The sequence below is a fragment of the Siphateles boraxobius genome, unplaced genomic scaffold (genome assembly GCF_051911475.1).
Source record: "Siphateles boraxobius isolate OS27281-9 unplaced genomic scaffold, OSU_SipBor_1 12, whole genome shotgun sequence".
Taxonomy (NCBI): domain Eukaryota; kingdom Metazoa; phylum Chordata; class Actinopteri; order Cypriniformes; family Leuciscidae; genus Siphateles; species Siphateles boraxobius.
The window spans coordinates 31567032-31593933 of record NW_027508722.1 but is presented as its reverse complement, the minus strand read 5'-3'; the positions used below and the strand labels follow the sequence as shown (position 1 = coordinate 31593933).

The 26902-nt window shown below is 38.7% G+C and overlaps 2 protein-coding genes across 4 annotated transcripts in view; both read right to left on the bottom strand.

Moving 5' to 3' along the window:
• The window catches only part of agpat5 (1-acylglycerol-3-phosphate O-acyltransferase 5 (lysophosphatidic acid acyltransferase, epsilon)), a 133689-nt gene extending 120168 nt beyond the window's left edge, over nucleotides 1-13521 (bottom strand). Inside the window, exon 1 of the mRNA XM_077218107.1 lies at nucleotides 12700-13521. Within this exon, the coding sequence (XP_077074222.1) occupies nucleotides 12700-12918 (219 nt within the window). The 5' untranslated portion in view covers nucleotides 12919-13521. The remainder of the gene's footprint in view (nucleotides 1-12699) is intronic.
• Nucleotides 13522-20574: 7053 nt separating this feature from the next.
• The window catches only part of mcph1 (microcephalin 1), a 160195-nt gene continuing 153867 nt past the window's right edge, over nucleotides 20575-26902 (bottom strand). For all 3 annotated transcript variants that reach the window (XM_077218062.1, XM_077218055.1, XM_077218072.1), the window contains 2 exons: nucleotides 21915-22152; nucleotides 20575-20959 (listed from right to left, as the gene is read on the bottom strand). In XM_077218062.1, the coding sequence (XP_077074177.1) occupies nucleotides 20907-20959; nucleotides 21915-22152 (291 nt within the window). In that variant the 3' untranslated portion in view covers nucleotides 20575-20906. The remainder of the gene's footprint in view (nucleotides 20960-21914; nucleotides 22153-26902) is intronic.

Sequence of the window (26902 nt, the reverse complement as noted above, 5' to 3'; positions counted from 1 at the left end):
GAGCGCGAGGCATATATCCCGCACCCCAGTAGCCTATATTTAATTCAATTCACATTTATTTGTATAGCATTTTTCACAATACATATCGTTTCAAAGGAGCTTTACAGAAAATGCATGTGTCTAAATTACAATTTAGAGTGATCTGTTATCAGGGGTGACTGTGTGTAATGCATTTCAATTAATTTTCATTCAGTTTCGTTGTTAAACAATGCATTAAGTTAAGGCAGAAACAATGAGCTCATTGAAGTAAAGAATACATGTTGTTAAATGATTAGGAAACATAGAAAACTTTAGCATTGGTGCTTTTTACAGACTCAAAATAATAGTGTAAAAAAGTCAACAAACTGAAAAAATAAAAGTTTTTTGCTTTTAAGAAAATGTTATATTGATAAAATTGGTATCGAAAAAAGTATGGTTCAGGAACCGGTATCGAAGTCAAGGTATCGGTATCGAAAATTTTGTTACGATACCCAGCCCTAGACATGCAAGTGTCTGCTCTGATAACAGACAGAAATCGGCAGGTAATGATGCTAGGAGAGATCTAAAGCTGAACAGTATTGACATGCACAGTATCACTCAAAATAAATTCCAAATTCTATAAAATCAATTTGTGTTTCTTTGTTTTAGGTGGCCAAGTGGGTACGTGAGAAAATGTGTTCAGAAGGAACAAGGCATTTCTTTGACATCTGACATATTGGGAAAAGTATGTATTGTGATGTTGGTAGTTCTATATAACAGACTTGTTTTTTGTAGTTAAGTTCACTTTCCTAATAATTAGTTTGCTCTGCTCTGTTTGTCTGCTCTGGAACAGGTGTACAGAAAGCACTGGATACTGCTGCAAAAGAGAGGGACTGTGAGGATCTGAAGCTGTGGAGGCCAGCCATTATCAACCATCTCTACTGGACCGCAGCTTCCACCCCTACAGGAGATCCAGATGAGATGCAGGCAAAATGGCAGAGTATGATAAATCATGTACAGGACATACATGAACACAGCACTCCTGCATTTACCAGCTGCGCACATCCACCGTTGGAAGGAGAGGCAAGAAACAAGGAGTGGCTTGAACCAGGTACAACATAGTAGCCTATGTTAAAAGATGACAAATGTTTAGAGGCTAAACTTTTTTCAGTGCTTGTTATGTTTACTTTGTTTTTATCAATACGTAACCCCATGTGTACTAATACTGTAATTACTTGTGTTATGAAATGCAACAGACTATATGACAGAACATGTTTTATTCAGGATCACCAGCAGCCACTAAACTGGAGAGTGTAGCTGCCAGGAAAGCACTGGTAAAGGATATTCGACAATTGTCGCCTCAGCATCAGACATTCTCCCTGGAGGCCTACCATTCCCTCATTCTGCACTTTGCTCCCAAACACACTAGCTTTTCTTTTCTTGGGATGTACAGCAGGTAGTGTTATCACTTAAGTATCGATACTAATAAAATTAGGTATTTTTTTTAGTGCTGGGCAACGATTAATTGCATCCAAAATAAAAGTTTGTTTACATAATATATGTGTGTGTACTGTGTATAAATATTTTATATATATATATATATATAAATACACACATATGCATGTATATATTTAAGAAAATGTTATTTATATATAAAATATTATATTTATATATAATATTAATTATGTATAAATATATATACAGTATATACATGCAAATGTTTCTTAAAAATATACATGCATATGTGTATATTCATATAAAAAATTATTATACGCAGTACACACACATATATTATGTAAACACAAACTTTTATTTTGGATGCGATTAATCGTTGCCTAGTAAAAAAAAAAAAAAATCAGGATATTGCAATACTTTTGTAGCAGGTAAATGATGACAGAATGATTATGGCTAAAAACTAATGCAGTCTTGTATAGCGGACCAAAATGTTATTGATTGATAACAGCATTACATATTGTTTGCAAAAAAATAATTGCAAAGTTGAGTCATTGTCTTAGACCCATTTGAACTGAAAACATTAATGTCATGTATTTCTGTTGCTTTTCACTGCATTGGGTTAGCTTTGGAGACCTAATGTTCTATCTACTTATCTCCTATAGACTTCTCTTGGCAGCCCTACATTTCAATAGTAGAAAGCAGTGCTGTCTTGTCCTCTGCTGCCCCGCCCCCCCCTCACCAATTCCCTCCAGAAGGTTCCCAAGGATGAGGCAGTCAGCCTCCATCTCGCACGACACTCGCGTTTTAACACGTAATAAAAGATAACTTTGACCAATACAGTTTGTTTCACTATGAATTTATTAACCTCTGGGGTCCTTCATTTCAGGGTCACACTCAGGGTCTTCGGGACCAAATGGTCCGGAAGGGTTTGATTCATATTTATTAAAAGAAAAATCATATTTTTTTTTTACTTGTTTTTTATAATATTTTTTCTTTTCTTTTTTAGTGTTTTGAGATAATTTAAGACTTATAATTAATATTTATGCAATAAATATGACCCATTTCCCCCCCATTGAATATAATAGAAAATAAAAAAATAAAAATTTTTTTTTTTTTTTTTTTTTTAAAGCTGTATTTCATTTTAGAGTCAAGTCTAGACCTCATAAAAGCAATTTTTGAAATTAGATGGATGCCATCTGGTGGACAAACTGAGCATTTTAAAAATGCAAAACACATATGTAATCTGAATTTATTTGTTTGTTTATGTATAAAAGTGTGTTTGTGTGTGTGTGTGTGTGTGTGTGTGTGTGTGGATGTGTCTGTTTTGCACTCTTGATGTTTTATAGATTCACCCCTTCACTGTTGTGTGCTTTTTTTCTGGATCGTGGCTGATTTGTAGATTATACGCACAAAAAAACTCTGTATTGTCACATTTTTGCCAATTTCCCATTCATTTCCTATGGCGGGACCATTTGGACCCGAAGGCCCTGAGTGTGACCCATTTTTTTTAAAACAACTTAGACTATTCAAATCCTGTCCCCAATTTTATGGGGTGTTCATATACCAAGTACCAACAATGTCACCAAATTTCGGACCATTCCGATGAAGCTATGATTTTACACATTTTTTATTTAAATTCTTCGGGACCATTTGGTCCGAAGACTCCCAGATAGTCTTCCAAGTGAGGCCACTGGAAACCTTTGTACGTGTGTCCCTCCTCTGCAAACTGCCTCCTTATTGCTGCCACTGGAAACCTTTGTACGTGTGTCCCTCCTCTGCAAACTGCCTCCTTATTGCTGACACAACACATGAAGGTATGGCTTTCCTAATGTCCCTGCCTAGTATTCCGTACGCCCAGCGGACAACCTGCCTGTATGCTGTGTATCGGAACTGCCTGTGGTGGAGATTGGGACCCAATTACATTGATCATACCATGTTTTCATAGTAAACAATTCCAATGGTAAATATTGAATGTCCTGTTGGCTGATATTCTACTGTACTACACAACACCAAAGTTGTTTTTATAGTAAGTATATGGAAACCACTGAGTTTAAAAACCTGCTTAACAGGATTTACTATTTAGGTGTAGAAAAACTTGTTCTTTAAATTGCAGTGTGAAATAATTTTTGCTCAAAACATACTCTGGCCTGCTGGCTTGGAGAGGGCCATGCTCCTGTCTGAAGTTCAAGTATGCTATCTGCAGCACAAAAGGATTCATACAGGATGCTTCAAACCCTGGATGGAGTGTGAGGCAGGTAATGTCTTCTGGGGGATCTAGGTTTTGGACAAGGGACCAATAGGCGTCGACCTCCCTACAGCACACACTCTCCACTGCTGATGGCATAGCCTCACATATACCACACAAGCACCTGTTAAACAAAATGTGCCAAGATAAACTCATGCATTTATCTGCATGCCTTACACTCAGTCCACGTGACAATAAAAGATCCTTGTGACAATGACTATATTTACATGAACAGCATATTCCCGTCCTAACCGGAACACTAACTGATTTCATTCACATACTCTGTAGTACATGCGAGCTCATTTACATAATGTCCGTCGGAAATACTAGGGGAGTAGTATAACAGCCGGCTAAGTTCGGAAAATCTGGGATCTAAATTAAACATTTTAAGACGCATGTTGCTAGCATAGGTGGTGACAATATACATGGATGCTTGAAAAACAACAAAGTCGACAGCAATATTGCTAAATATGATTTATTAAAGATACTGCAATGTGATAAATATGGAGACAACGTTAGCCACAATTAGCTATAGCCTGTGGTCACTCACCAAGACACCTGACCAATCCTCCACCGATTCTCCTCACACCACAACTCTATCTCTCTCCTCTGTCCATTTACCCTTCCCTTTAACTCTGCCTGACCCCTCTCTCGCCTAGGTGGCTCATAATTATAAGGCAATGGCCCATCGGAAGAGTTGACATGAACCCCTACTGCAACCTCTTCAATGTCTGATCTCCATTACGAAGAGATGAGATTTACCGGCCGTTGCGTCACGTCCGATCAGAGCGTTTTGACAGTGGAAGTAATTTTACTCACAATTTCTTTAAAAAACTTTTTTAATGCACATTTATGATTAATTTCTTCATGCAAATCGAGTTCCTAGAGTATTTATCTACACGTCTATTCACATGGATCTTCAACTTGAAAGTTGGGCTTTAACCTGTTAGCCTGCAAGCCCACTTTTGAAAAATCCCCAGAAATGGCATACCCAAACTAAAACACATACAGTTCATGAACCCTTTGTTCTAAAAGCACAAGTATGATCTCATTTGAAAGCTGAGACCTGGAAGTTTATTGTAAATGTAGAATTAATTATTGTCATAATGAAAAAATAGTTATAAGTAGCTTCAAAGTTCTGTAAAGTTATTAGAAATTTATTTTTTATGAAATATCTTCATAAAAATATATCTAAGTTGGCATAGTATCAATCTATGAATGCACTGCAGCTAAAGCGACATGTCTGACCATGTTATATTTAAAATCTGAAGATGACAAGTCTAAAACTCTGTACTAAAAAACTAAAAAACTGTATTTAGTTAAATGTTTTTCAAGATCATGTCATATGACTTTATTTTGATTAGACTCTAAAATGCAAACTGATGTTTATTGTCATCTTCTAAGCATCTATTCAGTCTATTGTTGTCTCTATTGTTTTGTGGTGCAAACGAGCCCCTACGACTGGCTATTAACGCTGTTTTAATCCCTAATTTCTTTTTTCAAAGTTCTCAGTTCACATTTAAAACTGTATCAAATGACCTTCTTGAAAAAATAAACATTTCAGTAAGCATTCCTATTTAGAAAAATTCATAAAAATAACAGCTAGGTGGCAGGTGCACCTAGGCCTAGCTAGCATGTTAGCTTAGCACAACATCAATACACAATTTATGAGATTAAAACCATGTTTGTGCTCCAAACTGACTTTATAGCGCAAGTCGAGTGTTTTAAATAACCTTCTGTGATCTGATTTGGCTTCAGATAAAAAAATCAGACAGAAAATATATTATTTTATAGTATTCTGCACAATGATAAAGTCTATATCGATTAGCATTACATTATAAATATAATCTATTATTATGAAAATACCTGACATGGTTTGAAGAACAGAGGTAAATCAAATATCATTGCAATCATGTGTATTGTCTTCAAAACGTCTTTATCTGCATGTTACAGCGATCTCTGGAAGCTTTGTATGGTCAGGGACGCCCTGGGATGTCACATGATTATGGCCCTTCTTCGTGTGTTCCATATATGGACTGTATGTGCACACGGCGCCCTCAGGCTGCCAGTATGGATTGAAAACACAGTACATCAGAGTATCAAGCGCTCGTAATGATTACATCGACCCATTTGGGTATAAATTCAATAAATGTTATTCCTGTCTATATAAATCGGATGTAAATCTATGAGAATCTATCAATATTTCTCCAAATCTGCACATTTTTGAGCTAAAAGCCCTGAGGGACGTTGTTTTGTCAAGCGCTGTCATGAAGACCTCACAGGAGTTTTTTTCTGAATGAGACCGGCTGACGCGCATAATTAATATTAAAGGTATCGACTCATTTTTTGATTACATAACTCCTGACACAAATTAAGACATAACTGTCACTATAAGTTTCTCAGAATACAATAGTGGTCAAATACTGAAACCTGAGTCTTGTATCTTTTTAATGATGTATAGTTTGTCAAGGTAATAACTTTGAATCCGATAGTAACTTTGAACTATTTAAACAAAAAAACGCTTCAGTGCGCCGGCGCTCTGGCAACGGTTAACAGGTTAAAAATCGTACCGACCCCAAAATTTTAAACAGCAGTGTATATTGTATATTAGAATACAGAATTGGTTCAAAGTTAGAGTTGGAAACATCTTAAAAAAATGTCTTCTTTTGAACTCGCATTCTTTGGCGACCAGTGTTGTGCAAGTTACTTCCAAACTGTAATACATTATATATTACTTGTTACTGTTATTTAAAAGTAATTCATTACCTTACAATATTACTGTCTCAGAATTGTAATGCGTTACATTACTCCTGTATTACTTTTGAGTTACTTTCACCAAAATAACTATACAGAAGTAGAAGTTAACATTCTAAAATGACTAGGGCTGTAACGATATGCGATATGAAACCGAAATCGCGACACTCAGATCCAGGAACCTGCAGAATGGCGACACACCCCTTCCAACTCCCAGCGTTATCCAAACCGTCCAGATCCAATGCTACCACATCTTTAAATTACTATTAGTATTATTTGAAGTTAACTTAACATTATAAAATATGTAGACCTACAACACAAAACTAGTTGAGGATAAATTATTTAAAATTTGGGAATTCCAGCGTTATGGACATGACATTTGCAGACTTGCAGTCAAAACTTATATAATTATATAAATTCTCAGAAAATGCATTAATATCAAAATATTGAAACGTCTGTTTATCCATAGGCTCCTCCCAGAAAGGAGTCCAGACATTAGAAAAATATCAGTCTACACATGCGTTTTATATTTAATATTAGGGAAATCGACAGTCATATATGACAAAAAAAATCTTTAACTTTTAGGAGGCAACGATTTTTTTTTTTTTTTAATTCTGTGAATTACACTGCGCAAATCTAATGAAGAAGGGTTGGCTCTCCACAGAACATAAAATATTCATTTTATTTTATTTTTCGTGTTCGCATTTATGAGGAAAAAACAATGTTACAGACGTGACAGTTCTCCGTTACAGACGCGACCGCTCTGAAGCGGCACTAAAAGACTGCTATAAAACTTTCACAGACACCTTACACAGAAGACACGAAGCCTTTCTTTAAAGTGAATTTCGTTTTGTATTAATTGTACGGACCTGAAAAATATATCTATATTGAAATGTCTACTTGTAAACAGAAAACCTTACATGAACGCGTCACCACGGCATCAAAAACATGATTGCGTGATGAAAACATGAAAAATACCACATTAACATAGCCTAACTGTTTAGAAAGAAAACACAGAACGAATAGCCTAATGCGCATACGTCCATCTCGCGAATGTAGTCTTCTTCATGCCATCTTCACCATTAGCCGCTTTTCCTCTGGCCAGCGTGAGCACAGAGGCCGAAATCATACCTCACGGCACTCCTGTAAAAAATAAATCGCTATACAAATATATCAGACGCTGCCATTTAGTCTTTAATTACAGACTTGGACACCACACGCGGCTATTGACTGACCACGAACAGGTAATTTATCCTACTTGCATCTTTCATTCGTTAATGTCTGGCAGTCTTGCTGTTTTTTTTTTTGTTTGTTTGTTTGTTTTACGATTAAAACTAAAAGTATGTTGTAACGCAAGCCTTACCGAACATGTACCGAGTAAAATATTACTGAAAATTGATTAGTAATGCCTTACACTACTGCGTTACAGCAAAACGTAATATGTTACTGTAATGCATTACTTTTGTAACGCGTTACTCCCAACACTGTTGGCGACACACCTGTGTGAAAGGCTCATTACGCAGCTCATTATGCGGATCATTATGCAGGTCTTTGTCTTCTCAGGTGTGAATCAGAGCATTATTCATGATTCCTTCCCGCCCATTTACGCCCACCCGCATATTGCCTATCCAAACAAAAAGTGTCTTACAAAATTTAAATCAATGTATTGTTTTATGTGAATGATTAAGCAGGATTATTTTCAGATCATTTTGAAGCAAAAACTCCAGGCGACAACATCCATTATTCAAAATTATTGTGGACACATATTTTGTATGTGTTTTGTGGCCTTATTTCAGAAACTTTAAGTTTAAGTTTTTTCAATAACCATGCATAAATAATATTCCCTAAAAAATACAAACATGTACATACATGTTGCTCACATATTATGGTAGCCCTGGCTGTGTTCTAAATGGAGTGTAATTACTAGGGCTGGTCCGAATACCATTTTTTGAGCTTCGAAGCTTCGGTAGTAATGAACATCGAATATTCGAAGCTTCGGCGAGAGGGGGCTGAACATATTCTTTTCACTAATAAAGGCAGGAATCTCTGTGTTGGTCTGTCTTTTTGCATTTTGATTATTTCGAGAACCGTTCATCCAACCGACTTCACAAGGGAGTGCAGTGTTGCATTTGGTGCAATATAGATGGACACACGAGACGCGACACATTCAGAATTAATAAACTTTTAGTCAGCTACAGAACAGCGCGAGCGGGAAGCAGCGCACCTCACGCGGGCAGGGTTTATATGCTCCGAGAACGGACACTCCACTATGATATAAAACGCACACACACAGGTCTGTTAAATTAAGCAATACTTTTAAGGTAGTCTAATATTTTTCTGACTAACAAATTACTGACACAGTAAAGGGTAGATTTAAATAAAGAAAAACGAAATGTAAATAAAGAAAAAAATAAATTTAAATAAGGAAAAACGAAATTTAAATAAAGAAAAAAATAAATTTAAATAAAGAAAAACGAAACTTAAATAAAGAAAAACGAAACTTAAATAAAGAAAAACGAAATTTAAATAAAGAAAAATGAAACTTTAATAAAGAAAAAACGAAATTTAAATAAAGAAAAATGAAAATTAAATAAAGAAAAAACAATTTAAATAAAGAAAAACGAAATTAAGTTAAATTAAAAACGAGATTAATTTAGATTGATAATAACGGGTAAAAGGCTAATACATTTTGTTTCTATTATTCTATTTTCCACAATGTCAAAGCAACGCAGCTTAACCCAAAACACAAGCTCAGGCATGCACTTCGGTCCATACAAACTCCGCTGTTCTGCGCTCTAGCCAGAGAACACTCCCGTTGCAGTTAGGCGTCGGTTCTATTTCTAGCATGCACGCATTTTCCGCGTGGCTCGAGCCGCGCCTGAGACGCGTGTTTCACACAGGCAGTGTGCAAACTCCAACCTGTTAACATGGGAGCTGAAATAAAAACGTACATGCCACACAGCTGAGACGCTCACGCCATGCAGCCAGTATTTACAATATTCTGGTCCAGCCCTAGTAATTACACCTCTGCCATTAATATGTTTATAAGCAACTGAAAAAAGCACAAATGTAAGGGCATGTCAAAACATCTCAAGCACCCAAAAACACCTTAGACCCCAGAGGGTTAAACTTACAATCCTAACAGTAACAATCCTAACGCTCCAGTATAGTGACAGGGACACTATACTGTCAAAGAGCATCGTCTTTCGGATGAGACGTTAAACCGAGGTCCTGACTCTCTGTGGTCATTAAAAATCCCAGGATGTCCTTCGAAAAAGAGTAGGGGTTTAACCCCGGCATCCTGGCCAAATTGGCCCCTGTCCATCATGGCCTCCTAATCATCCCCATATTGACTGATTGGCTTCATCACTGTCTCATCTTCACCAGTAAGCTGGTGTGTGGTGGGCGTTCTGGCGCAATATGGCTGCCGTTGCATCATCCAGGTGGATGCTACACATTGGTGCTGGTTGAGGAGATTTCCCCTTTCATGTAAAGCACTTTGAGTACCCAGAAAAGTGCTATATAAATGTAGCAAATTATTATTATTAACAATATGCAGGTGCTATGACCCTTCTCCGTTTAATCTAACCGTACGTATTTTTTATTTTATTTATTTTTTATGAATAGAATAGAAGAGAAGGTGTTAGTATTACTGGATCAAGCGCTGCTGAAAAAGATGCGTCTTCAGCAGTTTCTTCAAAATGGCTACGGACTCCGCAGCAATGGTTGAGTTAGGCAGATCATTCCACCAGCAGGGAACAGTAAAGGTCCGAGAAAGAGATTTTGTGCCTCTTTGAGATGGCACCACAAGACGACGTTCGCTTGCAGACCACAAGTTTCTGGATGGCACAAAGGTCTGAAGTAATGAGATTAGGTAAAAGGGAGCAGAGCCAGTGGGTTGTTCTGTAGGCAAATGTCAGTGACTTGAATTTGATGAGAGCTGCAACTGGCAACCAGTGCAACTTTGTGAGGAGGAGAGTGATGTGTGCTCTCTTCAGCTTGTTAAAGACAACTCTAGCTGCAGCATTTTGGATCAGTTGAGGAGGTTTGACAGTGCAGGCTGGAAGGCCTGCCAGGAGAGCAACCAAATCTTCCCTCTCTCTCAGAGTTCAGTGTTCATGCGCAATGGCCTGTATATAAAGCACCTACCATCCGCAGTAGATTTTTATATCCTAGCTTTTATTTACTGGTAATTGGGACTCACAATACTGATTCTGTTTCTGAACAATTGAGATTTCAGTAAATGAATGTAAAACATAATGCATCTTGCAGCACAGGGTGAAGTCAGTGTACATAAACGACGATTTGAGAGAAATATAAAGTAAATTTAATATAAAACTATGTAAATGGTGCTCTGTGGGGCGGCAGGACCTTGAACAAGGTCCCAAGCCGTAGCTGGGCGCCGCGGACAGACGCCGAATGGAGCCAATGTGTACACACTCATAGAAAATAATGTGTTTGAATTTTAAAGAAGTGGCGCTGTGCTTCTCGTCTGGTGTGCGACGCCCTTAAGTCCTGCCCTGATTGTAGTTATTTGTGCTATTGTTTATAATTTGTTCATTTGTTCTTATTGTATTACTGTCTGTTTCAGGGCCATGCACATACATTTTGAGGGGCAATTTCACTTGGCCCACCCAATGCTGGAGCAAGGCCTGGTGGCTATTGCACATAAGTTTACTCATGCCCACAAGTTCCACGCTTATGTGCACCTACCACACGCAGTTGATTTTGATATCCTAGCTTTTATTTACTGGTAATTGTGACTCAACAATTGAGAGATGTAAACTGGTAATTGTGAGAAAAAAGTCAGAATTGTGAGATAAAAAGTTGCAATTACCTTTAAATGTATTTTTTTTAATGCAGTGGCAGAAACAAGGTTGGGCGAAAATGCCTTGTTGATGCTAGAGGTCAGAGGACAATGGGCGACTGATTCAAGCTGATAGAAGAGCAACTTTGACTGGTGGTGTAATGGTGTGGGGCACTTTAGGCCCCTTAAGGCCTATTATAAAAAATTATAATAAAATTCGGATTCTCCCAACTCCTCTCGTCTTTTAAGGATATTGTGTACCCAAAAGCGCCTGTTTTTCTTTTGATATTTTTTTGTAACGTAAAGCAGCAGCAGGTCATCCATTTTCGCTATTTTGAAACTGCAGCGCGGGCGCGCGCGTGCTTAGAATAAAAAGGTGTTATGGGTCGTTGGTGTGGACGCATATATAGTTATCTTTATCGTTATCTCTATAGTTATCGTGCTTGGTGTGAACGGGCCTTTAGTGCCAATTGGGCATCGTTTAAATGCCACGGCCTACCTGAGCATTGTTTCTGACCATGTCCATCCCTTTATGGCCACCATGTACCCATCCTCTGATGGCTACTTCCAGCAGGATAATGCACCATGTCACAAAGCTTGAATCATTTCAAATTGGTTTCTTGAACATGACAATGAGTTCACTGTACTAAAATGGCCCCCACAGTCACCAGATCTCAACCCAATAGAGCATCTTTGGGATGTGGTGGAACGGGAGCTTCATGCCCTGGATGTGCATCCAACAAATCTCCATCAACTGCAAGATGCTATCCTATCAATATGGGCCAACATTTCTAAAGAATGCTTTCAGCACCTTGTTGAATCAATGCCACATAGAATTAAGGCAGTTCTGAAGGTGAAAGGGGGTCAAACATAGTATTAGTATGGTGTTCCTAATAATCCTTTAGGTGAGTGTGTATATATATATAAAAATCACAATTAATCGCACCCAAAATAAAAGTTTGTGTTTATATAATGCGTGTACGGTGTATAATTTTGTATATATAAATACAATGTATACATTTGTATTATATAAAAATACAAATGTATATATTTAAGAAAAATGTTTCATTAATATATAACTTAAATTATGTATGTATATGTATATATATATATATATATATATATATATATATATATATATATATATATATATATATATATATCACACATGCAAATATTAAATGCATATGTGTGTATTAAATAATTATACACAGTACACACACACACACACATATATATGTAAAAAAAACATGTTTGATGTGATTAACCGTTGCCCAACACTAATATATATATATATTGACAATACTGGCTGTATGTTGAGTTATTTTCAGAGGACAGTGCATTAACACACACACACTATATATAAATATATTGATAGATAACACGGGCCCATCACTTCTGAATCTAAAAGCAACAGAAGTTACATGTAAAGAACGAATGAACGCATGTAAACACAGTAAAGAAAAAATGTTACACTAACCTCCACGCCCGTGTAATTTTCAAAGAAGAACAGGACCATACTCTGATACAATGAATATGCACGGTCATCCACAGTGTGATAGAGTCTGGTGGGTAGCACAGTAGACAGCAGCCGCCAGATGCTCCAGGACAGCAGGTACGCCGGAGCGGTGCCCAGCATCACCGCCGCTGGGAGCCAGTACCGCAACGAGTATGTGTGCACGACTACAGACAGCAGCATTTTGACTGGAAACCCCAAATGACCTCCAGCAAATCTAATCTCTACACAGCTGAAATTCAAACGCAATTAATAATTACATAAAAACGTGCTAATGATTTCTATCAAGGAGGGGGAGTTTATGCAAAAGTTGACGCCTAATGGAAACTTCCTCCAGGTTTAAGCATTTTTTTTTTAAATGCAAAACACTTCCTTAAGTGTGATTCTATTCTTATAAGGCACAATTCATAAAGATATTAAGATAAAATATACAATAACTGTGCTTCTACACTTTGCTGAAACTACACCCTGACTTTCGATTTGCACTAATAACGTTACTCTTAAAAATAAAATGACTAACTTAGAAGTGCATGCAATACTTTACTTGCTATAACCTAAAGAGGTCATACCAATGACAGAAAACCGTAGCTGATCTAAGCATGGAGAACACTTTTACTTCTCCATTAATACCATAACAGCATATAAACAAACGTAATGTCTTATAAACACAACCAGCAACATTGCTCGCCCCCGAAAGTCACACTCGCGTTCCAGCCTCCATATTACATGATTGTTATCAGCCACATGCTTGTATCGTGCTCGCTCATTGGCTGACGAACAAGTTCCGGTGTGACGAGTTTTCGATTTCCGTGGGCGGAGCATATACTTGAATATCCACGAATTTCTAGACATTTAAGATTGCGACTCGAGAGTTCAGTTGACGACTTCACGTTAAATGTGTCTCGGTCTCAGCACGTTTAAACGATTATTAGCATAAAGGTGACTGGGTCATTCTTGGGATTCGTAATATTTCATTTTGCATTTTTTTTTAAACTACATATAATTCATTTTCTAAATACCCTTCATCATTAGGTAACACATCAAACCTCCACAAAAAAAAATCCTATTTCCCACCTCAGGCATTAAATACCTTTTATTATTTTTTTTTTCTGATTTAAACACCTTTTATTCTCAGCACCTTAACGGACAAAATGGAATTGGTTTAAAAATTATTGTAAACACAAAATTTGCTATGAAACAAACATACTGCTCATGTGTCCCTCATTAAAATTTTATAACTACAAATGAAACATTTATGATAATTTTCACATTTTTCTGAAGTTAAAAATAAACAAAATTTTGTGTCTGTGGTCTTTTTATTTCTGTAAATGTCCATGTACGTTTTGATCATTTCATTTCCTGTTTGGAATGGAATAACGAGAAATTAAAAGACAGCTCGTTTATTCGTTTTTTTATTTTGTTTAAAAAACATAAAATTAGATTTTGGTTCGATTTCTCATTTTTCGTTTGTGGTTTACAAATAGTTTTATGTGGGCAGCGCTGAAACGCCCATTTAATTGTATTGGTCAAACCGCTCCCGCCTTCAGGCCTTTTAATTCTGTCAGGCAGAATAAGAGTAAGTACGAGTGCAGCACTTTAATAAAATATAGTCTGAAACCACCACTCACTGTTAACTACGGATAATATTTGAAGCAGAAATATGTTGCTGGTCACATAAGTCGTGCTGCTGTGACTTGTAAGCTACCCTTTTAATGTGAGCAAAATGCTGACATATTATTTTAGCATTGTATGATGTAGGCTATGTCCTATTGATAAATACAGTGCAAATTTTTCTGTCTCTTTGAATAAAAGTGAAGTGGAAATAAAAATCAATAATAGGCTGAACTGTATCATGATAATATCTCCTTAACATTCACTCTCGTCTTTTATTTAGATAAAAATGTGTGTGTGACACACAGAGCTGGATTATCCAGAAGGGCACTTGGGCCAGTGCCCAGGGGCACCAACCATTCACAACCACTAGGGGGCACCATATGACACAAGCTTTAAAAATACTTTTCGTAAAATGTTATATTATTAACTTGAAATTCTTGAAAGACCATACATAACTCGTTTATGAAAAATAATCTAACTAATTTAGCGGGTCAGTTTGACCCCAATAGGAATGAATGCTTCAAAGCACATATATAACCCTAAAAATGCTAAAACTTCAACCTAAAAATGCTTTTATAATGTGTAACGTTACATGTATATGAATGCACACTGAAGTGAACTGACTTTAGGAACCAGTGGAAACAGATCATTTGCTCCATATAAGGCCATCCAGTGGCTGGAGTCACAAAATATCATGCTATAATTTTTTTCCCACAAGAGGTTGACAAAGACACCTCGATGTAAGATATTTTGAGCTGAATTAATTAAAAGGTTTATCCATGAAAGTGGGAGTTAAAAAAATTAGGTAAAAAATTTAAAATAACAAAAAATCTCAAAAAATGCATTCAAAATTGAGAAAATATTATCAAAATGAAATAAAATAAGCTTTCTGGACAAAAAGAAAAGTATAATTCTAGGACTTCGGGTCATTTTGACCCATGAGGGAAGGATGAGATATGATTCCATGAATGGCATAAACATACAAATTTATTTATTAATACAAATGCATTTGTTACAGGTCCTGGCAGTAAGCAGTTTCAAAACTTGGCAGTAACTTAAATCAGAGAGAGACAAGAGTTAGTGGTTGCTTAAAAGATCCTTTTTGTTGAGTTTTAATAAATATTGTACTTCAGAGTCATTAAGATACTTTGTATTTGATAAAGTATTTATGAATACGTTGAAATAAATAATACATATAGATATTTAAATCAAATAACATTAAATAAATAAATCAAGATAAAAACAGTACAGATATGCTCCAATTCTTCTACACAACTGGCTCATCTCAGTTAAGAATACACAAATCTTTGGAATTCTTTATGACATAACTAAAACATCTTAAAATTATTGATAAAATAAATTATCGACTGTAACAAATTATCTGGACATTAAAACTTGTAAAGTACAATTTGCTATGAAACTAAATTGAACTAACCAGTAGGCCTAAATGAGAGAGAGAGACAAGAGCTAGAGGTTGCTTAAAATATCCTCTTTGTTGTCTGAGGATACATACACCACAGTCGTCACGGTAACTCTACTCTCTCAACAGCCACCTGGAATTCGGAAAATACATTAGGCTACATAATTTAATATCTTTGTGACCCATCTAGATGTTAGGTGGTCACCACTGATCTATATAGAATGACTGGATAGCTCATGACGTCATAAACAGTGAAGCCACCGCGCCGCCATATTGGTATTCCCCAGTGAGGTCACGCGTTCTATTTAACGCGTTCCATTGCTTTGCTTCCAAGCGGGAAAGCTGAAAAATCGTACTCCATTTCTGATATGTTTTCCACGCCGATCGTGAGAGCGAATGTGACAATTTATAATACAGCATGCGTTCACCATTCGGTCGTGTTTCTAAATTGAATTACTTTCTAAAATATACCACCACTTACAGTCTACCGCCAAAGCTACTACTACGCCGCTGCCTACAACTACGTTTCTCACGCAACTTCCGTGTCCTAAAATCCCACAATGCCTTGCGTTACTGGAATCCGCTGACGTCACGATCCTAATCTCTATAGGACATTTTATGATTTGACTGAGAAAACATTGCCTAACGTGACACCGTTTTTAAATCTAAAGTCTCCCTGAACATTCTTAGGCATAAAAATAGGCATAAAGCTTACACATTTTTGTCATCCCCAATGACACTTCTCTTTCTTTTATGGCCCTGACCAGAACATTGATCTCCTCGGCTGAGAACCGATTCTGAAGCGCGCCTGGTAAATGCATCGTTATAATAGTATTGCGCCATGGAACAAGCGCACCTCGTTCATCATGCGCTTAAAGGGAATGTGATATGACTGGTATATCATTTTTTTTTGGTATTTACGGTATAAAGCTCTTATTGGTTTGTTTCCCGTTACGCCCAAACCACACCAATGAATAATGAAGCTACTTTAGACCAACCCCTTTTAGATTTGCGTCGAGCGCAAGAGTCATTTATCCCGCCGGTTAAATAGCAACAGCGCCGAGATTAAGTTACTTGCGCTTTGCGCTTGACACTTGCTTTTTAGATCGTTAAAATAGGGCCCTTAATGTTAAGCTCTGAATGGAACCAATTTAGGATACCCATGAACATTAATACATAGAGGCAGGAAGAAGCACTTTAGAAACCAGCCTTTATTAATTATTATTGCAGAGATGGGGTTTGGGGCTGGGTCCGTGGGACTGCATGGGGGATGAGTCTGAGGGAAGAACAGGAAACAAAAGGATAGGTAAAATAAAAAGTAGCTGGATCAAAAAATCAAATTCCGTACACAATGCACTCAATGCCCAAACACCATCTCTGACCTCTGAAGTCGTCCTTGTCCAGCATCTGAATGGCAACTGTGTGAAGGTTGTGGAAGAGGATGGTTGTTGTTTTAAAGGCCTTCTCTGTCATGTCACGCAGTTGTTGAATAGGCATTGTGTGGGGGCCGGCCATAATGCCTAAATGGTGACTTACAATCCGATGGAGATTTCAGAGGTAAAGGCTCTTGAAGCTGGTCTCCTCCTCCATTCCAGGCTCGTTGCGAGCTCCGAAGTAAGCTCGTCTGAGTCTGTGGTAGTAAACATAGGGAATTTCATGTCTGCCCTGTTTGTTGTCTAGGGCAGCAATGAGTCCGCTTTCAGAGTATGGGACTGAGAAGTCCTTGACAATGGCTTGTTTCAGCTGCTGGTGGTCTGGTTTGATGTTTCCTGGCTGCCGAGCCAGAAAGTGTCACAACTCTGGTCCGGAAGTGATCCATAGAAGATGGAGTCTGTCTTGGTGTGTCACACTTGTCAAACGACAATTGACAAGCATGTTATGGACAAGCATGCACCCTTAAAATAGCATCCGAATAACACGCCACTGACTTTAGACTAGGTTTTTCCTGGTGTGTGGTGGAATTGTTTTCTGGAACTTTAAAATAGCACCAGGGAACATTTGCGTCAGAACACGCCTCCTCTTTTCGCTAAACCGCCCCCGGGAGCGCAAGTTCATTCCCTAATTTACCGACGTGCGTCTGTGGAGGGAAAAGTCTGCGGTGTGTCGGGTGCAAAACAGGAATGATACATGCGTTGGTGTACAAAGTCAATTGTGCTGGGTGCAAGATAGGGCCCATAGTCTTAGAGCTCAAACATGACAATTTGGGGCTCAGGTCAGGAAGCAGACAGACTGGCTAAACAGACCGTCTGCTAGCTGTCTCACGTCACTGATGTCAGATAAATCCCATCACATGGAGACTCTTTCACCTAGGTATCACCATATAGAGACAGTGTCTTTTCCCTGTGTCGGATATTCTGCGCGCAGTGGGATGGTTGGAACTCAACTGGCCTAATTCTTCAGTTAGAAAGAACTGCAGCTACTCCAGAGTGAAGTTGCCCAGGCAGAGACCGTTTACGTCATGCCTGCCGAGCCAGAGACCGTTCACGTCATGGTTGCCGAGCCAGAGACCGTTCATGTCCTGCCTGCCGAGCCAGAGACTGTTCACGACATGCCTGCCCAGCCAGAGACCTTTCACGTCATGCCTGCCCAGCCAGAAACCATTCACGTCATGCCTGTTCACGGCAGGTCAGCCATGCCCGTGTCTTCGGCCAAGATGGCCACTGCGCCTGAGTCAGTTCTGGAAAAGACAGCAATCGTCATAGTCGCCACAGCGATTTTGAGTGTGTGGGCAGTACCCACATCGGCTCCAGCCCGCGAGCTCTCGCTCAAGATGGCCGGTGTTCCAGAGTCTCGTCCAGAGATGGCCGCCGCCGTTCCAGAGTCTCGTCCCGAGATCGTCCCCAGAACGCATTAACTAATTGTTCTGCATTTTTCATTGAGAGCATATGACGGAATTTAGATATATTTCTAAGATGAAAAAATTCAGTTTTACAGATAATAGACACGTGACTTTCAAATGAAAGATTGGTATCAAAGAGCACACCCAGGTTCCTAACCTACGACGAGGACTTGACAGTGCAGCCATCGAGAGTTAGGCAGTATCCTAGGTAGTGAGGAAGTTTTTTGTCCAATAATTAGAATCTCTGTTTTTTCAGAATTAAGTAGTAGGAAATTGCTAGTTATCTTTTTTTATATCTGCTTTGCATTCCGTTCATTTTGTGAATTGGTAAGTTTCATCAGGGAGTGAAGAAATATTGAGCTGAGTATAATCAGCATAACAGTGAAAACGTACTCGGTTACTGACGTAACCTCGGTTCTCTCTAGAGAGGGAACGAGTACTGCGTAATATCTTACGCTATGGGGAAAACACCTTTTCAGAAATAGCCAAACTGCTGTGCAAAGGGGCCATAGAACCAGTACCTCCTTCTCAGAGCGAGTCAGGCTTTTACAGCCGTTATTTTCTCGTACCCAAGAAGGACGGAGCTCTAAGACCTATCTTAGATCTGAGACATTTGAACAAAGCTCTCATGAGACGGCCGTTCAAAATGATCACGACCAGAGAAATCCTCGCGCAAATTCGGCCGAGGTACTGGTTTATCTCTCTCGATCTGAAAGATGCATACTTTCAGATCCCTATAGCCCCACGTCACAGGCCATTCCTGATATTCGCCCTTCGACGGTCGGGCATATCAATACACCGTCCTCCCGTTCGGCCTATCCTTAGCGCCCCGTACATTTACGAAGTGCATGGATATGGCTCTCGCCCCCTTGAGAGTGAAAGGGCTGGGAATTCTGAACCATTTGGACGATTGGCTGATTTTAGCCCAGTCAGAGATGGAACTGTTATCTCACAGAGCTGCGCTTCTCAGCCATCTGGAAAGCTTGGGTCTCACAGTCAACTGGACCAAGAGCTCATTTCTGCCCAGTCAGTCAGTTTCCTTCCTAGGAATAGAACTGGACTCTGTGGCTATGACGGCCCGCTTATCGACACAGCGCGCACACCGTGTTCGACAGCAAGCCGCGTTTTTCCTGAAAGGCAGCATTATACCTCTGAAGGCATTCCAGAGGATGCTAGGCTGTATGGCATCAGCTGCGGCTGTGCTTCAGCTGGGCCTGCTGCGCATGCACCCGCTACAACGCTGTTGTTTTTCGCTTCAGCTGATGAAACCAGTGACGCAGCCTACGAGCCAGGCTTTTATACGCTAAGCCACCCCCATTTTGGCGGGCTATGACGCGTGAGGGCGCTTGGACATGACGTCAGGCACGAGGCTCAGTGGTAGGCTGCAGCAGTTGCCGCAGGGCAGCCAATGAGCACGCAATATGGCCTGCTCTACGTCTGCTGGCCGCTGCACTGCGTTGACAATAAATACAAAATTAAGGATAATTTTTGGCTTCAATATCTCAAGCGAAGATGACTTTACCCGTAGTGTAAGCTAGCTTACGCAATACTCGTTCCCTCTTCTAGAGAGAACCGAGGTTACGTTAGTAACAGAGTATCGTTCTATGCCTATTTTTTCATTAAAACTAATAGAAACAGCTAATCAATATCAATAAAATAAAAAGTCAATGCAATAAAAATATTAGAGGATGTAGCGGCAAAAGATAATTACCGTAAAGGACCCTGAGTGCTTGTGGTGTGAACTGTTCCTTTGTTTTAACACGCTGCTCACGTTGATCTATAGAAACGGTAAAATGGCGCAATTATGTTCCTCGGTGCGGATGGAGTGCCATTTGAATAACACTGCTATATGCCATCTAAACAAACATTCTTTACATGGCCATTCAGCCAAAAAAAGAGAATTATAACATACTGACAAGTCAGACAAGTATTTGACAGTCAACTCTTACATTATCAGACAAGACAGTCAAGTTTGTTAGAATTTTATTTTCAACAGTGCCGTGTACAACCATGGTACATTCAGGCGAACATGTACTCTTTACTCACTACCACTTTTACATTTATTGAAGGATGTTTTCAGCTTTTAGAGTCACAGTTTTATTAAATTGCTTGTTACAAATAAACGCACAGTAACATAAGAAAAATCGGAATAATAAGATAGTAACACTGCACTACTTAAGTTGCCAAAAAAACATATTAAAATAGAAATGTTGAATAATAGTAGCTACACATATTACAAATAATAATAAAGTCACAGCCAATTTCTACAACTTCAGGAGTATCAAATTCCAGGGATCTTCATTCCAAGACATAATTTTTATATGGGAGTAGTATGAGATGGGTGACACTGTCTGAAAAGCATAAAAACATAAGTTATATAAACACCTACCTACACACTACTGCTTTTACAAAAAAAGAGATAAACACACAACATCTGGTAAAATTTTAATTTTAAAAACTGCAGTAAACCAGTAAAAACATTTGGAGATAATTTTAAGCAAAATGGTTGAATGCCCATAAATACAATAATTTTAATGTGACATAATTGCTTATTACTTTTGACCAACATGTGGCACTGAAACCAAATTGATCTGGCATGGTCAGTTCAGTGACAATTACACACATACAATTTGTTGTCAATTTGTAACTATTTCCAGAGATACATCCTCAGATACAATTGGCACACTGCGATCCAATCAGATTGTATCTATCAACACAAAATCCATAACTTTTCGCTGACATGGCCTGAAGATGATCTGAATTTGGTGAAAATCAGACAAACGTTTCAAAAGGAGTTTTTTTTTTATATATCCATGTTTAAAGATATAGCCTCATGTCCACTTTTGCATCCTCTTTGTAGAATTTGTTTGGGAGTTATTTGAAAATGGTTTGACTAATCAACTTAAATTTTTGTGTCGGCATGGTCTAAAGATGATCTGGTTCAATTTTCATGAACATCGAACATATGGTCAATGAGGATTTCGAAAAAGTAGGTTTTTCAGAAAATTCTAAATGCGCATAAATATAACAAAAGGTGAAACCATTTACCGATGCTCAAGAAGGCAACTCAATGCTTTCAACGCAAAAGCTACTTAAGATAATTACAAGCTTTTGATATTGTAACAATGTTTATTAATGTTGAGGTGTGCAGTTTTGTGGAGCAAACTAGCTTTGAAAGCATAAAAGGGGGGGGGGGGGTCCCACCGTCCCTTAATGTCCTGTGGCACACATGGATTTTGTTTAGGGTGCGTTATGGAGATAATACATCACTCGTTGCTCATTGTTATCATTAATAGGCCATCTTACCTAAAATCCACTGTTCAGAAAGACTGTGGCTCCCCTCTGGTTTCTTGCCATTATACTCTCCAATACAGATCCCGGCCTGCCGCACACTCCGGCACACAGTTCCTCCACACAGCTGGATGAGTTCTGTTAGGCTGGTGCAGGGGGGCTGGGAGTGTGGGGACACAAACATGGGAAGCTGCTTCTGGAACAGGTCCTGCTGATGTTCCCCAGCGGAGAGATGCTGCTGCAGTCGGCATATCTGGAAAAACAGAGAAAATATTATTACAACCCATGTTCTTTTTCCAAATATTACAGCAGTCGCTGTATACATTTTATATGCATTCGATTATTTTACAGTTAGTGCAATTTTTTTCTTTTGTAAAACTAATTGAAACCTTGCATTGAACTAATAAATGCTATCCCTAAGTACATTTGTACTTCATTCTATTTTTTGCCAGGCACCTGAAATCTTCTGCTCACACTGATCCACATTTGCTCTGATGGAGGTCACAGTTGAAACCCATAGTACAGCTTCCAAATGGGCATCACCAAACCAAGACATGTATTTGCATTTATTAAAACTCATAGTTGAAAAAATTATCACAGATATGTACTCCCAAAAAGGCATATTAACTGACTGAACACTTTGGACACCTCTGGGAAGGATAGAAGTAGGCTAATTCTTGTAAAAATTGTCCAGTCATGTTTGTTTTTCCCTGTGAATTTAGCTGACTGCAAGTCAACAAGTTCCATTTGCAACACATGGGACACACTGCACATCAGCTAAAAAGGGGTCTGCAAAAAGCTGGAAAGTGTCACAGTGTGCCCTGATGTCAGCAATACACTATTAAAATTCCTGGACAGGGACGTGCATAGGGCTGTGGGGCTCATGGGCTGAGGTGCACCTCCAGCAGGCAGAGTACAATATAATGGCGGAGTGGATTTTAATCCACACTAAATGCATTCTGTAATGACTCTGCTGCTCCAGATTTACACTGGGGTTTCTATTTCTCGCTCGCACACCAGCCACTCTCCAAGTTCCCATCACTCCTCCATCATGTCGACTTACATTTTACATTCTAGTCTATAGTGAATCTGCAAAAACTCCTCTACGGAGTTTTTTTTTTTGTAGTGCTTTGCTCCCTTTCTGCTGTTTATTAAACTGTTTTCTGTGTCACAGAATGAACAAGCGGACTAGAGGAGACCAGTGCTTTATAATTAATCTTATATGAACGAAATCACGATTTCTGCCTTTCACGGTTATGCTAGCAAGCAAAATATTGTTAAATATATTGACGTTTATTCTCATTATGGGCTGTTTATGATAGACCCGACACAAAGCCTTGTTAACTTGACTTGTCCTAAACTCTGAAGGCGAGGGTGATTTTTCCCACACAGCTCACACTGAACTCAGCAGACTTACACGTTGCAAAACAATAACGCACCATAAACCTACTTGCATTTATGAAGCAGCACAAAATACTGATGTGAACTAATCACACGGTGCTTGAAAAGTCTATTAGGATTGATGTAAATTGAACAGGGCTTATATGCAGTCTACAGTACAGGAAAGCTCACTTAGTCTGGAAATTTAAGTAGTTTATTCAGCAATTTGACTAAAGGAATGTCCACCAGAGCTGTTGCCCGTGAATTGAATGTTAATTTCTCTACCATAAGCCGTCTCCAAAGGCGCTTCAGACAATTTGGCAGTACATCCAACCGGCCTCACAACCGCAGATCACGTGTAACCACACCAGCCCAGGAACTCCACATCCAGCATCTTCACCTCCGAGATCATCCACCCGAACAGCTGCAGCAACAACCGGTTTGCATAACCAAAGAATTCTCAGGGAAGCTATACAGGGCAGATGGCAGACAGCGCGTATGGCGTCGTGTGGGTGAGCAGTTTGCTGATGTCAACTTTGTGGATTGAGTGGCCCATGGTGGCGTTGGGGTTATGGTATGGGCAGGCGTATGTTATGGACAACGAACACAGGTGCATTTTATTGATGGCATTTTGAATGCACAGAGATACGGTGACGAGATCCTGAGGTCCTCATGTTGCAGCATGATAATGCACAGCCCCATGTTGTAAGGATCTGTACACAATTCCTGCAAGCTGAAAACATTCCAGTTCTGGCAAATGTTGGTCACACCAGATACTAACTGGTTTTCGGATGCCCCCAATACAGTAAAACTGCACATTTTAGAGTTGCCTTTTATTGTGGCCAGCCTAAGGCACACCTGTGCAATAATCATGCTGTCTAATCAGCATCTTGATATGCCACACCTGTGAGGTGGATGGATTATCTCGGCAAAGGAGAAGTGCTCACTAACACAGATTTGTGAACAATATTTGAGAGAAATAAGCCTTTTGTGTACACAGTAAAAGTCTTAGATCTCTGAGTTCAGCTCATGAAAAATGGGGGCAAAAACAAGTGTTGCATTTATAATTTTGTTCAGTATATGACAAATTTCCATCAAAATGAACGGAGTATTCTTGTTTATGCTATGTCATGTTTCAGTAGTCTGTTAGTCAGAAATTAATAAGAGTGTTGGGGAAACTGCCACAAAAATCAGTAAAAATAAAAATTATTATGGGAGCAAAAATTCACTTTTAATGAGTTCCTTTTTAAACAAGATATCACAAGATATCAGTTCAATAAAAAAGTAGATTTTAGACAAAATAGTCAATACTAATACTCAATAATAGTCAATGTTTTTGCTCTATTTCGCCAATGAAAATATGGCCCTCGGCTTTAAGACACATGTTGCCCATGCCTCTAAGCCCTGCAGGGTCACATTGGCCCTGGCGGCCAAGAAGGATCCACCCTCCATGCAGTGGCAGTACAGTAAGTTTTTCAGGCCAAGCTTCTCCGGTCTATGAACAAGTCAGTCTCAGATCCATCCATCTTTAGAGTCCTATGAAGCTCTAAATGAGCTTCTGACAGGCTTTTTTGGCTCTGCAGTAAACAGCTTCAACGAATGCTTCACTACGGCTCAAAAGTCATCGCATCATTTCCTGCATCAATCAGTGCATTAAGTGCAACCCCTTACCAAAGCACCAGGGCCCTCACCTCCAAGCGCCTGTTCAGTTCCAGACAGTGTGTTTGTTGCTAGTGCTGTTATTATCTCAATAACACTCTCACTCTCAACTTTGCTAGGGTCAGCTCCCTGCCTCAGATCTTGACATAACAAAAGTTGTTCTCCAAGTTACACAACTGTGCCACCAGGTGGGAATATAGAACTGAATATAACTAATGGGGTGTGGTATATATCCACCTTACTATGTTAGTTCATATTGGCCCAGATTGTACGGATAGAGAGAGTGAATAGAGAGAGTGAAGACCTTACTTCTTTGTGATCGTTATAATTTGTGCAATATTGTGTGTGTTACTGACAAGTAATTAACTTATAAATGTTAAATGATTGAATCAATATAAATATTTTGCTTAAACGTGTATCTGTTATTGTTACGTTCTAACTGCTAGATGCATGAATCATCACAGTTTCACTACCACAATAGCGTCCGGTGTGATACTAAACGTATTGATCATTAAAACTAATGTTGATGTCACTGTATAGTATTCTGTTTGTGCCTATCTTTATCTGTGCGTCTTTAAGACGCCATTTTAATCATCGCATCCTTAGTAAACTGCGTCATTAGTTTTCCTCACTGTGTCACTCAATGTATATTGATAAGAAATGTGATTTATATACTGTATGCTAAGATTTGTTTAATTTAATTCAGTGATAGTTTTGCCAACCAAGCGTGCCTTCCAGTTTAAAAAAACCACAAACAGAGGAATCTGCTGACACAATGTCATTGGGATTGTACACAAGTGTTGAACCACTGGACACTTGATAATTTAAGCCCTGTTAACAGGAGTTAAGGTAAATAGTTCTGAACTGAAGGAATGCAGGATCACAAAAATGTAATTTCAATATATTTTTTTGCTACAGATGAACCTGTTGAGATCTACAGTGGAAGGATTTACAGTGGACACCTTTGTAGCCATTTTGCACCCTTTTGCAAAGCTCTAGGGGGTGCTCTAGTCACGTAGTCGACTACTTAAACCACTAGTAGGCGCTGTCAGAAGGTATCGATTAATCGACCATGCAATAACCATAACTTCATGTAGAAACGCTTGTTTTTCTTAACGCAAACCAGTGAACCATCACCGCAACCAATGACCGACACAACCGATGATGACAGGAAATAGACTACATGAATGTTGTCTTATTCTATTAGAAACTATTTTGAACCGGTTGAGTGAAGATCTAAGTTATGCAAGTACAGATCTGTTATTTACTGCTGAAGACCTGTGAAATTGTATATGATGAGGCTAATGTTGTATAACAACTAACTGCTAACTGTTAAAATGAATTTTATCAATGTTTATATGTGTATGTACGCATTATATTCCCAGTGAGTTGGCTTTAAATAAGGTTTTATATAAGGAGAAATGTCTTGCGCAAAAATGCAGATGTTAAGGCTATAATGTTGCGTGCCAATTTACATGTTATTTTTCCTGTTAAATACAAAATGAAACCCGTTATTTTAATGATTTTACAACACATGTAAAAGACGTAATTGTTGAAACATTGAGTCAATTAATAAACACTTGTTGACTTAGTTTATGTCCCTTTTTAGCGGTAACAAACCGCGAGTACTCACGTAACTTGGGTATTGTTTTGACGAGTCACACCGTGTCTACACCAGACACCAAATCCCCGACAGTAAACCTATGCCTCGTTCTATTGATGACGTACTCCAAGCACCCGTGATAGGAAGGACAAATGGATTTGCAAAGGTTGCTTTGTCATGTCCAGTGTAGACAGCTTCTGGGATTACCCAACGCGTCAACAGTCACGTCTGGTGTAGACATGGTAATCGACAAGGAGAAATCAGTAGTTGTGCAACCCCTACCTGTACAATTGTGAAAGGGCAACTGTGCAGTCTTATTTATGGCAGCATACTTTAAAAAATACTTATTGAATATCTACCA